Here is a 16,357-nt window from a genome sequence, read left to right on the forward strand (position 1 = left end):
GAATTTTTACAGCTATCCTTCTCATCGTCACCAGCATCGTCTCTTTCGACATTGTAACCTTTCATCATACTGTTTATCTTTCAATCATGATCGCAATCAAGGTCATAATCACCCGTGCTTATCCACTACCTTTCCTCCTTTGGCATTATATCTGGGTTTTTTAAACTCTTTCATCTTTCATTCAATCACCCCCTTCTTTCTTCTCCATCATTCTCTGCTCTGCCTGTTCCCCATCGCCTTCACAAAGCTCGTCATTGTCATAATGATTATACTTGTCATTACTATTAAATTTCATCATCATTTCTATAATATTCACATTACCCCATGTATTTAATACCAATGCTTCAACCGCATTCTATTTAAATGTATTCAATCAATGCATCTATTTCATCAACATTAGGCTTCATAAATTATCGTTTTGATCTTTTATAAATTAGTATTGCTGGCTGATACTCACTTTCTTGCACTATAATACTATAGTGATTAATGTTATTATGAAGTGTATCCCATATGTATTGTCTGTATACAGGTATACATTATATTGTCAAGTGTATGTAATAAAATATTTTCAGATAATTTTTTTGTTTGCTTGCTATATACCACTTCTGTCAAATATTAGATAGAAAGCAATAAAATAAAGTAAATTTTTACATTCATTCAGTTTATTGCATCATGAATGGATAAGCGTTTCCTCCTGCATATTCCAAATATAAATTTAATACGAAGCACAGTATAAAATCGTTTGTAATAAAAATACAGATATCCATCCCAAGTACTATTACATGATTTGAGTACAAACGCATAAAGACAATTTAGAATAAATTTTGTTCTAAAAGAAAATACTCATCATTTTGAAATATCAGACAACAGTCACAACACTAAATTGAGTACCTTGGCTTGGCAATGGAAAGCAATAATCTAAAAACACATAACAAAATACCAATATATATATTCTTTAAGAATGAAATGAAATAAACCATGATTTCCTTAAAAATAAAAAAAATAAAAAAAAATATATTCTTTAAGAATAAAATGAAATAAACCATGATTTCCTTAAAAATTAATAAGAAAAAATAAATGCACTTTCCTAAGGAATATAAACTGATAAAAGGGAAATATTTTCATCCACTGATTTTCAGATTATAATTCACTTTATAACAACTTCTATATAAAAATATATTGATTTTTGAAAGACATTTTTAAAAAATATACATGTATGTATATCATTTTCAGTACATATGACAGTAATGATAAATACCCTCTGCTCTGTTTGTAAATCTGATTAAAATGATAGAAATTTCTAGATCATGATTTCAAGGTTATATTCAAGTAATTGGTAGATACATCCTTGTCAAGAAATTTAACATCCATTCTAGGTTTTGCCAAGTACATTATCCTCCTAATGAGGGCAGCATTTGTTAAAGAAACCTATGACATGTATCTACAGTTGTGTAAAAGGCACTTAACACACTTTAATCAAGTTTGGAAGAAATTGACATTTAAGGACAAGTCCACCCCCACAAAAACTTGATTTGAATAAAAATAGAAAAATTCAACAAGCATAACACTAAAAATTTCATCAAAATCGGATGTAAAATAAGAAAGTTATGACATTTTAAAGTTTCGCTTCATTTCACAAAACAGTTATATGCACATCTCGGTCGGTATGCAACTGAGGGAAGTGATGACATAACTCACTCACTATTTCTTTTGTATTTTGTTATATGAAATATTTTGATTTTCTTGTCATTGTCATGTGAAATTAAGTTTCATTTCTCCCTGAACACGTGGAATTCCATTATTTTAACATTTTGTGCTTCAGGCAAGGAGGACCTAATCATCAAATTCATAAAAATGGAAATATTGTACAATTCAAACAATAAAAAACACAAGAAATAGTGAGTGAGTGACATCATCGACTCTCTCATTTGGATGTAACTCGCTCGTTCATATACCTATTTTGTTAAACATAAGCGAAACTTTGAAATGTCATAACTTTCTTATTTTACATCCAATTTTGATGAAATTTTCAGCATTGTGCTTGTCTGATTTTTCTCTATTGATTCAAATCAACATTTTTCTGAGGTGGACTTGACCTTTTAGGATATTTAGTTAATGATGCATGATTTGCTACAATCATACAGCATTAAGACAGGATCGTATGTTGAAGAAAGTAGTTTTTACTTTCATCATTTCCTCCATCAAACCTAAAGGCCCAAATTCGCAAAGATGGTTTTGAAAACCCACGGTTGAATCCATGGTTATGCAGATTTCCTGTATAAATTACACGTAGCGGGCACGTGTATAAAAAATTCCAATGCTGATGCGTGCTTATGTCACAGTGCGCCAAATTGACGCCTGTTAACATGATTAGATACGCTATTTTATTCATAAGTCCACTGTTTAAAGAGTGGTCTCATGAATAAAAACAGTAGAGCTGTGTCTTTCTTCTGTAAAGCTAAAATAACATGGTCTAATTGCTAGGTTACCACGAGGCAGGTGACAAGCTTTGGTATTAAATATGTTTTGAGAGTTTTTAGCAAAAACACTCTGAACTCATCATAACCTAACTGTAACACATAGTAAAACAGACGGAACACTTTGAATTATTATTATCATTTTGTTTGGCATAATCCATGCGAGGGAGGCAGAAAGTGAACCGAATCATTATGACCTGCAGGTCTCTCCTCCTGATATAACTGATTGGGATTGTGCAGGTGGACCAATACACCAGGGTTTCCCCCTACTCTATATGAATAGTACATTGCAAAGGTGGTTACTCTCCTTTAAAAGGGGGTTCCTTAACGTCCCATCCGACGGATGGAGTGATTTCAACTGTAACATAGTCTGCATCTATGAAATAGGAGAAGGGGCACATATGCATGCTTCAGTCATCTGCACAGGGTGAACTCAACGAACCCACAACCTTTGGTTCATTGGGCTATAATGAAATATAAAAAAAAAATCATTTGAGATAACAGAGCATTGAAATAGTCTTATATAAAATATATATTCAGGTACAGTACGAAAGGTTTAACTATACCATCACTTTCATTGAGTTGCAATATGAGATCAAAGTTACCATACCGTGGCAGGTTAAATGTTTTGTCTTTTAAAAATCATGCAAATGCAATGCTCAGATTATGATGACGATACTCAGTAATAGAATAATAAAACTAAAAATATGTAAAGATAGTTTTTTAGTCTACAGTGTTTCTGGCTTCTTCAAATTTGTAGAACTCACAAATAATACATGGATCCTTCATCTGACACTAGTAGCTTAAATATTACGGTTCATTCCAACTGGAAGGAAACGAGTGAAGATCCATGTTGACTTCCCGTGCAATATTTCAGATTCTCAACCATACTTGTCTTCTTTCAAGTCTCCAAGTATGTCTTTGGTCAGTTTCATGACGAGCCTGTCAGCAACGACTACATTGGATATTTGCGGGTGTACCTAGTGACCAGATCTTCCAATGGGTCATGACTGTCAAATATTGCTGGTAGCCATTGAGAAGAGTCTCTGATTCTGATCTTACGAGCATTTATTCTGAAATGAAAAAAAGTAATAAAACTAGATTAACAATAATTGACAAGTAGGCATTAGTCTTATCAAAACAATATGTCGCATTACATGTATGTAATATTGTAAGATATATTTATCGAAAGTCAGTCTTGCATCCACTTCTTTCAGCAGAAGTCTTGCTTGAGAACTCTTCTAATCTTCAATATTCTGTAAACACTAAAAATAGGGAATGGAAAGGCAACTGTGAAATCCAACATCAGTGCAGCCATGTAGCAGTAAAGACAATTGAAACAATTTCTTTAGCTAGCCAAATTTCATTATCTTAAAGGTCAAGTCCACCTCAGAAAAATGTTGATTTGAATCAATAGAGAAAAATCAGGCAAGCACAATGCTGAAAATTTTATCAAAATCAGATTTAAAATAAGAAAGTTATGACATTTCAAAGTTTCGCCTATTTCTAACAAATTAGTTAAATGAACAAGCCAGTTACATCCAAATGTGAGAGTCGATGATGTCACTCACTCACTATTTCTTGTGTTTTTTATTGTTTGAATTATACAATTTGTATTTCCATTTTTATGAATTTGATGATTAGGACCTCCTTGCCTGAAGCACAAAATGTTAAAATAATGGAATTCCACGTGTTCAGGGAAGAATGAAACTTTATTTCACATGACAATGACGAGAAAATAAATATATTTCATATTTCATAACTTTCTTATTTTACATCCGATTTTGATGAAATTTTCAGTGTTATTCATGTTGAATTTTTCTCTTTTCATTCAAATAAAGTTTTTGTTGGGGTGGACTTGTCCTTTAATTATAGGCTGCATACAGAATGACTTAAAAACTTTCAAGAACTCAATCAAGACCACATTAAATTGAGCATTTATTGTAATTAAATGAAATGGTGCATAAAAAATCAAACAACCGTCCATCGTTGTCTGCCAACCAAGAAGAGCATCGAAAAGACTAATCAAAGGGTTTGCTGCTGCTCGAAAACGTTAAAAAAGGTAAATTTTGTTTTTTCTTGTTGTCTCATTCTTTGAAAGATTGCACACTTGCATTGAGGATAAAATATGGCTGGAAAGAGTATCTTCTCCCAAATAATTTGATATCATATATATGTGGTATGTGAAAAACGCTTGGAAAATAATTAGGTATTCTTTGCAGTGACGTAAATTTGTATTTGTGTGAAAGTAAGACATGACTGCAATGAATGAATACACATGACAATAATGTCATAATCCTACAATGGTCGCATTTGTATCCATTGCAAAACAGTTAAAAACCTTTTCAATAATTAACATTAGAATTATTCAATTAAAATTTTTTAGTATCGATCCTCAAGTTAAATTCATTGAAAAGGGATTCGCAAATACATTTACTAACTCATATAGGATAATGACATCATTGGCATCTGGATTGCTTAACTTTGGTACAAATCAAATTTTATATCACAGTAAAAAAACCTCCTTATTATCCAAGTATAAAAAACACCACAAAAATATGGTATTGGATTATTTGGGAGAAGATAATCTTTCCGGCCGAACATAACGAAGATGACCAAATTCACAAAGGTGGTTTTAAAACCCATGGTTGAGTCCATGGTTTATGCAGATTTCCTGTAAAAATTACTAGTACGCTTATTTTACCATATATATTGAAAAATTTCCAATGCTGGTGTGCACTTTTGTACAGTGCGCTAAATTGACGCCTGTTGCCATGGTTATCCACGCTATTTTATTCAGGAGTCCACTGTTTTGAATAATGAGTCCTATCTTCAGAGAGTACCGTATCTAACCATGGTAACGGCGTCAAATTGGCGCACTGACAAAAGCGTGCATTAGCATTGGACATTTTTTATACACGCACCCGATACGCGCTATATTAAGCATAATTTATACAGAAAATCTGCATACACCATGGATTCAATCATGGGTTTTCAAAACCACCTTTGCGAATTCCGGCCTTTGTGTTCATGACATTTTTTTCCTTGATTGGGGACTTGTGAGGTGTCAAGTTTTCTTTTACTCACACAGTATAACATCAAATTAACTTTGCCACACTTCTCTATGTAAGATCCCAGCCATGCCTTCTCAAGACTCACCCAAAGGTAGGTGCTCATCTGCAACTCCTGTCAACCCCGATTTCACGAGTGCTTGCCTCAGCTCATCCTTTTGCTTTGCTATCGACGTTCTTGACTTCCAGTCATGGAGCATGTTTCTGGTACCTTTCACTGTAAAATTGCCTGCTATGATGTTTGTTGATTCATATCTGTGTAATTCCAATAAGATATATTTATATATATAATTGAATATATATATTGAATAAGCCATAATATGGACAGCAAAGTATGCTATTTCTGCTATCACTAACATTATAATTATTAAGTCTCAATGAAGAGACATAGATCTAGCAATCATTTTAAAAGTAGCTTAAATGCTGATTTGCGACTCATTGTAAATACTCATATTACCCAAAGTTTCTTGATTAGCATCTTGAGCACTCTACAGACTTTCTATCAATAGACTGGAAGCTTCAACATTTAAATGCCTAACCACTTAAAGGTAATTCTAAAAAAAACTAAAAGATTTACATATTACAGTAATTAGAGCCAAATGGTACCAAAATATGAAATATGTTTTGAAATTGACAAAAAAAATGACTTTTTGAAAGGGGTGATGAAATTGCGAACCCTATATTTTCTTACCTATTTATTTGAGCTTGTCTAAAACCAAGAGCACGCCCAAGTTGGTTAATTTGATCTTGCTGAATGTCCTTTGCAATATTTGGTATAACTAATTCAAGATCAACACTTTTTGCTACCTTTCCTGTTCTATGTGGCCTGTTTAGTGCAGAAGTATTCAAAGACTCCATTTTGGCCAATGTATTTTCCATCCAGCTGCAAAGTTAAGAATGAATTGAATAAAATTCATAATAAAAGATTGATAAGCTGTACTACATGTATCTATCTGGTTAATCTATAATTGAATTGTTATTCAGATAATTAACTAAAATAATTGAATTCCCGTATGGATATACATGTATATTTTATATGTGTACCATTATCTGAATATCTGCCAGGTGGATCGGAATGTGCCAATTTTCATAAGAAAAATCTGGATACATTGCACAAAATTTAAGTTGTTAGCAATTTTTTGCTACCAGTCAATATTTACAGACTAATCTCTGCTGTTCAATTCAGTGAAATTCATTTTTTTTCCCTCAGTATATAAACTTTAAGATATTAGCAAAAACAGAAACCCCAGAAAAGTGTATAAAAAACTTTTGTGACCAAGCATTTTCTTACGGTAAAGTCCATGGTTGTTCTAGCTTGTACGGTCAATTGACCTTTTAATTCTGGCTTTGAATTAAAAAAAAAAAAAAAACATATCAAACACCAGGCTTGTCAAACACATCATTTTACTTACCTATCATCGCTATTGGAAGACTGTGAATATAAAGTTGCCTCAGGCTCTCCAGTCTGTTCCTTCAAGGCTGTAAATGGAGGATTGGGCATAGGCCTACCTGAAGGCGCAGGAACTGGTCCTGGTACCAAAACTGGTGCAACATAAAACTCACCTGCATTGGAACAGAAATCCCCCAGGATTGTTGAGATGATAAACTGTAATGTGGATTCTATTCATGAAAGTTTAAGCAATAAGCCTTGTACCATGTTCTCAGTGCATGCCCAATACAGAGGGGGTGGAGTCAAGGAATAAATCACTCTGAAAATTATTAACAGAGTTATTTAAGTTAAATGGAGTCATCACTCCATTTTACAATTGAATTCATTCCTTGTAATCTTATGTAACTACATTCTTGAAATTTTAATTGACATTCTAACTGTATAAATACCAATTACTCTGTTTATAATTTTTCAGGATGATGATGAGGTGCAACACCTCAAAACATATTCTGTTCATTAAAATGTTATTTTCTATTCTTTATTTTTGTCTTCAATTTAGTATTGTGTCATTCTTTTGAAAATAAATCACTCTCTTTGCAAAATAGGTTAAGAACTAGAGCAGACATTCAATCTCATAAATGTATGTATGCAGGGCTGCACCATCATCACGTTCATAATTACATGACGTCATACTATTCAAGAGGGGGAGGGGGGTGGGATGACACAATACTATAGTTCATCCCTTCTGAACAATACATGTAGGTTCACTGTATGGATTTATGCAAGAGAACATCATCATACTTAACCCTAAAAAGACTGGGGGGCTGATTCAGCCCCCCCCTCGACATTTTCCACGATAAATCCGCCGCGCGAAATTTTTTTACCGTGTCGTTCGCTGACTTTTTACTTTCAAGTCTCGCGTAACTTTTGAGACCGAAATTGTGAACCCGGGAACGTGGTTCCAAAATTACTCAAAGACGTGAATTTGTGTACAAATCAAATGCAAATAGTGTTTTTAGCCAAAGTTCATAAATGTATCATTATTTTTCTTTTTACTGCTTAAAATCAATTAATTTTATCTTTTTTATGGTCAAAATAAAGTCCCCGACAATTTCCATTGAAAAAACAATAAAAAACAAAGAAATACATAAGAAATTTAGAAAACAATAGAATACATAAGAAAATAAATGTGATGTTTGAAATTTTTTTGAATAAATTTGATCAGATGCCTATCTAGAGTATGTGAAACAAAAATTAGCATTTCAGGGGCATTATTTTATTAATTAGAGCAAACTTATGATTTTACGCATAAATTAGCATAATTAATGAGACTGAGATTTTTTGCAGAATTTGATGGATAGTCTTGTAGATAATGCCATGGGTAAGGCGTGTGCCAATTTTCGTCGCGATCATACGATCGATGGCCGAGATCATAAGGGGGAGCTGAATCAGCCCCCCCCCCCCAGTTTTCTTAGGTGTCGAAATAGCCCAGTCTCTTTAGGGTTAAAGCTTCCTTGTACATGGTAGTATAGATTAAGATAACTTTCAAGTTCTTAATTGAAACAAAATTAGCAATTTTGTGTTACCGGTATTCACGAGAGAGGTAACCCATGATTTACATTATTTGGGGGGATAAAATGAACTGCACATTTAATGAATAAGTATAATTTGTTAATCTTACTATAAAAACTTTTTCAGTTGTTTTCCTCCAATAATGTGAAGCATGGTTTTAGCTTTAATATCTTGAACATGTAGAAACATCATTCAATCAAGAGCTTCTTTATTATCATACTTAACTTTAAAAGAAGAAAATAGTGAGCCTTATGTGATGTCAGTTGTGTACCTTCGATGTAGCCTTTCTAGCAGTAGTGTACACAGGATTTCTTTAAAGGGGGGGTTCAAGCTGAATGAAATGCTGACACCCCACCAAAAAAAAAACACAAATAAAATGTCGTCTTCCCTACCAGTCTGGACATTTCCTACCCACAAAAAAATTGACAAGCAAAAATACAAAAATAAAAGGTCTTCAATTTTTTTTTTGGGGGGGGGGTTCAATTTCAACAAAAAGAGAAAATTTTGATTTTTTAAATGTTTCAGTTTTGATGAATATGAGAGCAGCTCCACCATATATAATACCATGGAGATATCACCTCTTAAAGGTGATATCTCCTTGATAATACACATTATATTATTATGCAATAAATTCCATTTTTTAACAGAACATGATGCAGGGAATTGTTAGCAAGATGAAATGATGTGTCTGATGATCTACTGCACAAATAAAATGACCACTGATTTGTTGTGAAAACAGCATTTAGGGAATTCATATCATATATGGATGCGCTGCTAATGGGCGACATTACAAAACTGATTTACAACAACATTTTTCTCTAATTTTTCAGCTTTATTAATTTCAACCAACTTATCGTCAAGGTTTACTTTCCCTTCAAATTTAAGAACTTATTGGCTCTCATTAACATCTGATGGAGAATTCTGACGGGAACACTGTATTAATGGCACTTTACAGAATTAGTACATGGACAAGCAAAGAACTCCTGTGCACAATATCTCCCTAAAATGATACCCACTCATCAATGGAAGTCCCCCCCGGAACGTAAGTTACTGTTTTCTCTTTGTTAAAACCCTGTCTGGTATAGTTTCCTTGTCCTTCCTAGGTCTATAATCTACATCTCTACGTTCGGTGTTTCAATCTTTCAGGCCATATATGTTCATGACATATTTTTTTCATATAATTGGGATTTGTGTCAAGGTTTTTTTTTCTCCCATGTATGGTACAGTATCAAATAAAATGTGCCACACTACTCTATGTAATAGATCTGAGCTATGCCATCTCAACACTCACCCAGTGGTAGGTGCTCGTCTGCAACTTCCGTCAACCCCGATTCCACGAGTGCATGCCTTAGCTCATCCTTTTGCTTTGCTATCGACGTTCTTGACTTCCAGTCATGGAGCATGTTTCTGGTACCTGTCACTGTCACTTTGCCCATTATGATGTTTGTTGATTCATATCTGTGTAATTCAAATAACCATGGTAATGATAATAACAGCAATAACAAAAGTAATATATTGAATAAGCCATATATGAAAAATAAAGAGAACAACGTCAGCAAAGTAGAATGCTATTTCTTCTAACATTACCGTTATAACTCTTAAGTCTCAATGAAGAGACATCTAGCAATCATTTAAAAAAGTTTCTTTGAGCACTCTACAAAGTGGATTTAGCATGATTTGAGTCTTATTATTATTATCATTATCATTAATATTATCATTATTATTTCTATTTTTCTTCTACGAACACTATATTTCCTCACCTTTTTATTTCGGCTTGTCTAAAACCAAGAGCACGCCCAAGTTGGTTAATTTGATCTTGCCGAATATCCAGTGCAATATTTGGTATAACTTTTTCAAGATCAACACTTTCTGCTACCTTTCCTGTTCTATGTGGCCTGTACAGTGCAGAAGATATAGAATTTTAATAGCCTATGACTCTATAATATATTTCAAATACAGCATTTTTAGTCCTATGGCATGTTTACTAGAATTAATAACATGATGAAAATTGACAATATTTAATAAGCTGTACTACATGTACATGTATCTATATGTGGTTAATCCTTACTCAGCTAATTAACTATTTAATAATTGAATTCCTTTTTGGATATATTATATATGTGTACCATTATCTGAAAATCTGCCAGGTGTAATGGAATGTTCCAATTTTCAAATGTGGATACATTGCACAAAATTTTTAAGTTGTAAGCAATTTTTTGCTACCATTCAATGTTTACTGACTAAACTCTGCTGTTGAGTTCAGAAGTTAAATGTAGGCCTATTTATTTTCTCAGTGTAAAAGTGGTATAATGTACAGGGAAAAGAAACGGCATGTACTAGATAAAAGAGAAACCCCACAAAAGTTCATAAAAAAACTTTTGTGAGCAGAAGTTCCCAGTTGTTCTCATGACATGTCGAGGTACAAGGTGTAGGTACTGGTCCTGGTACCAAAACTGGTGCTGGTACAAAGAAAATTATAGCCAGCATTTTCATACTTTGACATTGGTAAGTCCATTGTTGTTCTGGCTTGCAGGGTCATTTAACTAATTCTGGCATACTGTATACAAAATTTGGAAATACAGTAACATCATATGAAACACACTGTTTCACTTACTTATCATTGTTATTGGAAGACTGTGCGTGTAAAGCTGCCTCAGGCTCTCCAGTCTGTTGCTTCAAGCCTGTACATAGAGGATTGGGCATATCTGAAGGTGTAGGTAATGGTCCTGATACTAAAGCTGGTGCTGGTGCAGCAACTGGTGCAACCCGAAACTCACCTGCATTGTATAAGAAATCCCCCAGGTTGTAGAGAATGATAAAATAAAATGCAAACTTCATTCCTGAAAGTTTGGGTACCAAACAATAAGCTTTGAATGTTCTCTATGCATGCCCAAGAAAGAGGGGCTTGAGCCAAAGAATCAATCACTCTTTTTGCAATACATGCAGGGTTTAAAACTAGCACTCGAGCAGACATCCAATCTCATAGGTGTGCAGGGCTGCAACCCCATCACAGGTGTAAAACACTGTGAATACATGATATCATACTATTAAAGTGGGGGGGGGGGTGACACCTGAACAATATGTTCACTGCTTGAATTTAAAGTGATCATCATCACTATAAGCTTACATGTACTTGTACATGGCAGTATAAATTACTTTTTAACTTCTTGATTGAAACATAATTTGCAATTCTGTATTATTATAGAGAGAGTTACCTCATGATTTACATTTGGTGGAAAAAATTTAAGGAAAAAAAGAAAAATACTTAACATTTTATGGATAATTATAATTATTAACCATATCAGACATCTGAGCTGGTCATTAAAAAAAACAGCATTGCTCTTCATGAATATCAGGGAGGGATAGGTATATTGTTTGCATTTTGCTTGATCTATATGTGCGTATTGACTTTGCATGCAGAGATGACGCAAAATATACGTATTTTCCCCGGGCATTTGAGGATGCGAGGAAGGAGATACGTGTCATAATGCATGCACCCCAAGGAACACGATTATTACTTCCAAGTTACAAGTATGTAATAATGGTAATGTGCAGAGCCTTGACCCTGATATAAACACAACACAATAGAATGCTATCCATAAAGATCAGAATTTCACAATAATAATAATAGACAGTTCTTGTATAGCGCATAACACATTGTAAATAACGTCTCTATGCGCTTCCAAAGGACTTGGATATTATTACCCTGGCTTCTTGAGCAATTTTTGCTCAAGATGTATGATTGGATAATTATATAATATTGACTGGCTTTTCTATCGGGGAACATCAATATATTGCCCTTAAAAGAACCATATTGCCCTCATTTAAGGACTTGGGCCAATATGATTCTGTTGTGGGCAATATATTTGATGTTCCCCTCAAAGCCAGTTAATATAATTTGTTAATCTTACTCAAAAATATAAACTTATTTTAGTTGTTTCCTCCAATAATGTTAAGAATGATTTGAACTTATCTTGAACAAGTAGAAACATCATTTATCTAGTCAAGAACTTGTTTATTATCAAATATACAAATTGCTTGTAAGATGTCAGCTGTATTAGTACAACTACAAGGACAAGCAAAGGATCAAAGGATCTCCTGGGTCAAATCTCTTTCCTTGAAGTCCAAAATTATAACAAGTTGTATTTAAAACAATTACTGATGACCTTTTTACCACATAAGGGGAGGTTGTTCTATTCATTAATGCATCTCTTTGTTTTCTTATATAACACATATTTCTATTTATTCAAATAAAGTTTTTTTGGGGAGTTCTAAAACTTGGCTAAAAAAGGCTCATGCTCTTTCTCTCTGTCTCTGGACATCCTACGGCTTTCTGGGGGAGTTAACTATTAAACAAATACAGGATACGGACGCTTGCCTCGCGTAACGTCGGGGAAGAACAATAGATAACAAGATGGCGGCGTAAATATCGGGCAAGTCTCTTCCGTCTTTTCATATTTTATTCAATTTTTTATGAATTCTTGTTTAACATGTTTAAAAATAAAATTGATAGCGTAGAAATGTCGGAAATGAAGTTGTATCCCATGTACATGATTTAGGGCTAGATCTTTTAGAAGGAAAGTAGAAATCTCGGGGGCGAAAGTTTCAGGCTTTTTGGCGGTACACGCAGATGAATGGGAAGGAATACCTGGCTTCATTGAGAGTAAAAATCATTTACTAAATACTAACGTAAGCTTACTCTCAACGAAGTCAGGTCTTCCTTCCTATTCACCTGCACAGAGGGCCCCAGAGCAAGAGCAAGCTTACGTTAGTAAATGATTTTTACTCTCTAGAAGCCTCCTGGCTACTGGTTAGGTAAGGCCCAACAAATGAGTGGTCTTTCCAAGTACTTTTTTTGGCAAGACTTCTATATGTCCCCTCCACTAAAATTGAAAAAAAAAATATGGAAATATCGGTTGATAATTGTTATGAAACCCATGGCTTTCAACTATTCCTGCTAGCTCAGTGAGTAAGGCGACAGACTGGAGATGCTTCGTTCTGCAGCGAGAGGTTCGAATCCAAGTTCCCACCGGAAGTAAGAAGAAAAAAAAAGAAGAAAAAAGAGAAAGACAGAAGGGGGTTTTGGGAAACTATTTTTTAAAATTAGTGGAGGGGACATATGGAAGTCTTTCCCTTTTTTCTAGTTTATGTCATACATGTAAAATTGATTTTTAAAAAATAAAGTGTGGGGCCAACTTTAATTATTATTTATCTAAGACATCATGCAGCATTTATTTTACTCACCGTTCTCAATCCTGATGGCTAATCTGCTTTGATCAACTGCTCTGAGTGCCCTGCAGAGCTGTTCCCTTGTCCCGCCCTTTCTGTGCCAGGCAACCAGCATATCCTCGGTGCCAATACATTGTGAAGGGTTTTGGTTATTCGTCTTTTCGTAACGTTGTATCTCTGCATGCTCAAAACCAAAATGCAATCCAAGTTTTCGAATAACATTGATGTCGATTAGACTCGCTATCTCGTTGATTTCTAAAGAACTCAATTCCATGGTGATTTATCTAACTGTTATTGAGGAAATCACCTAAAATTTCGCCTTAATCCTATGTGACTTGGGCAGCAATTCGCCTGCGATCTTGTATGGAACGCTTGCATGTTTTTCAAGTTGCGCTAGTGGATAAAAAATATTGTAGTCGAATGAAAATATTGAGTTGATTTAGGTTTCAAATAATGTTCGTCACTTAAATTAATTTTTATAGATTATTTATCAATCCAATATTTTGATTAATGTGTTCATATGAATGATATTGGGTGATCTCTAAAACACAGTATTCGCAGCGTAAGACTGCTGCCCATAGACTTTCGACAACTGAAGGGAATTCCCCCCTTTTCCCCCTTGACCATGTTGTTTGTCGAGCTGAGTCAGCTGACCAGTGGAGCGTTTCATCAACATTTTCGTCCGACAAGCTGTCAGATCTGACAACTTTCCTTGATAATGATTGGCTGAGAGTCACTGTTACCATAGTAACTGTCGATAAAACGTCCGACAAGTCCTTTCACGAAACACTCACCAGGGTGTTATGATCGATAACGAGCGATGTAATCAATAAAGACATATTAAAAACGCAGCATGAAGAACAAATATGTATCAATTTTTTTTTTTAAATAAGCTAGACAAATGGAACCAACATAAACACAAAACTAAACAAAACATTCAAATGAGATAAGCCGAGATAGACACCAGGCATAACATTTTTTTAAAATGTGTAATGCATCGATTTCGATGATAAAATCATCGTGTTATTTGAGGTTGAATCTGGGGTCGGGTAAAGAGATAGAGCCTAATTATTAGTAAATAATAAATACATAATGAATAAGCAGATAGGTTAGCAAAAATTAGCCAATAAATGAATAAATAAATCAAGGAACGAAATAATCAACCAATCACAAAAAAATCTGAATGACTAATAATGCAAACAAAAAAAATGAAAATTTTGATCAAAATATGAATCAAAACAATTTCTTGAAGGGTTATCCCCCTCCATTTGCTGGACAAAAATGAGGAAGACGAGACTTTGGGAGAAAGAAAAGTATGAAAAATACATATTTTCGTCAGTGCGCTCTTTAATAAGTACACTCTATGACATTGATTACACACTAATGCAGTCGCAGAGTCGACAATAGTACCTCTAAGCTTGATGAAACTTAGGAAAATTCTTCCTCCATTACACACTCTGGTCCACATTTGTTTATAAATTTTCTCTCAATCAAATTCCTTTACAAAAGCCGGTCAGATGGGGTTATTTAATGAGGGATAATCAGTTATGATTTACCCCCATGGTCCTGGGAAGCGGGGTGCTGAGGCACCCCCAAGATTAAATTTGCCTTAGGGTGTTGCATGTATTATTTTCCTTAGGCAGCAGAGCCCGGGAAATCCAGTAGGTGATAAAAATGAAAAATGTAGCCAAAATTACCTATATTTTTTAGTGAAACCCTTTTTTTTTGCTTGTCAAATTTACTTCAGCTCCCCCAGTAAAAAAAATCGTTCCCAGGGCCCTGATTCACCTCCAACAATATTGAAAGATGTAGGCTGGAAATATTATCAAACTTAATACAGGAAAATATTAAGTATGATCCTTGTGGAGCGTTGTGGCCAAGTGGATTAGTCTTCGGACTTTGAAACAGAGGGTCGTGGGTTCGAATCCCAGCCATGACTTCTTTCAGCAAAAAACTGATCCACAATGTGCTGTACTCAACCCAGGTGAGGTAAATGGGTACCGGTAGGAAGTAATTCCTTAAGCCTGAAGCTGTGTGCGCTATATGAACGCCTAGCTTAGCCGGGTAATATAGGAGCGCCTTGAGCACCTAAAACCCCCTTTCCACTAGGGCCAGGACAGCGTCAGGACAAGGCGCGGAATGTAATGATTACAATCCGCGACCCTTCCGCAACCTGTCCGGACATTCCTAGGAGTGTCCGCACGCTGTCCTAAACCCTTCCTGGTGTTCGGGAAATCAAAATTTGTCCGCATCCAAATTTTGGTCGAGACCAAAATTTGGACGCGGATAATAAATTCCTGACATCTTCGGGACCCTGTCCTGACGATGTCCTGATGATGTCCTGCCCTTCCTAAACCCTTCCGCGTCTTCCGGAAACCATCCGCAATCAGGTCAGCTTCAAGAAGGAAAGAAGAAGCCATGCGGATTTTATCAGGAACATGCGGATTGGAATAGGAAGGCAAGCGGACAGTTTCAGGAACGTGCGGACAGGAATAAGAAGGCAAGCGGACTGTTTCAGGAACGTTCGGACTGGAATAGGAAGGCAAGCGGAGTGATTCAGGAATGTGTGGATCCAATGCTAATATGTATGGAACGAGTACACAAGTAGCAAAAACCGT

At 34.9% G+C, this 16,357-nt stretch overlaps 1 protein-coding gene across 1 annotated transcript; it reads right to left on the reverse strand.

The window, feature by feature from the left end:
* Positions 1-2,945: 2,945 nt before the first annotated feature.
* Positions 2,946-14,319, reverse strand: LOC121409198. Its single transcript, XM_041601051.1, has 8 exons — positions 13,755-14,319; positions 11,125-11,287; positions 10,271-10,405; positions 9,802-9,968; positions 6,961-7,111; positions 6,240-6,431; positions 5,637-5,803; positions 2,946-3,550 (listed from the first exon to the last, which is right to left on the reverse strand). The coding sequence occupies exons 1-8, from the start codon at positions 14,011-14,013 to the stop codon at positions 3,546-3,548; spliced, it is 1,239 nt and encodes a 412-aa protein (XP_041456985.1). The 5' UTR covers positions 14,014-14,319; the 3' UTR covers positions 2,946-3,545.
* Positions 14,320-16,357: the final 2,038 nt, after the last annotated feature.

The sequence above is a fragment of the Lytechinus variegatus genome, chromosome 2 (genome assembly GCF_018143015.1).
Source record: "Lytechinus variegatus isolate NC3 chromosome 2, Lvar_3.0, whole genome shotgun sequence".
Classification (NCBI taxonomy): Eukaryota; Metazoa; Echinodermata; class Echinoidea; order Temnopleuroida; family Toxopneustidae; genus Lytechinus; species Lytechinus variegatus.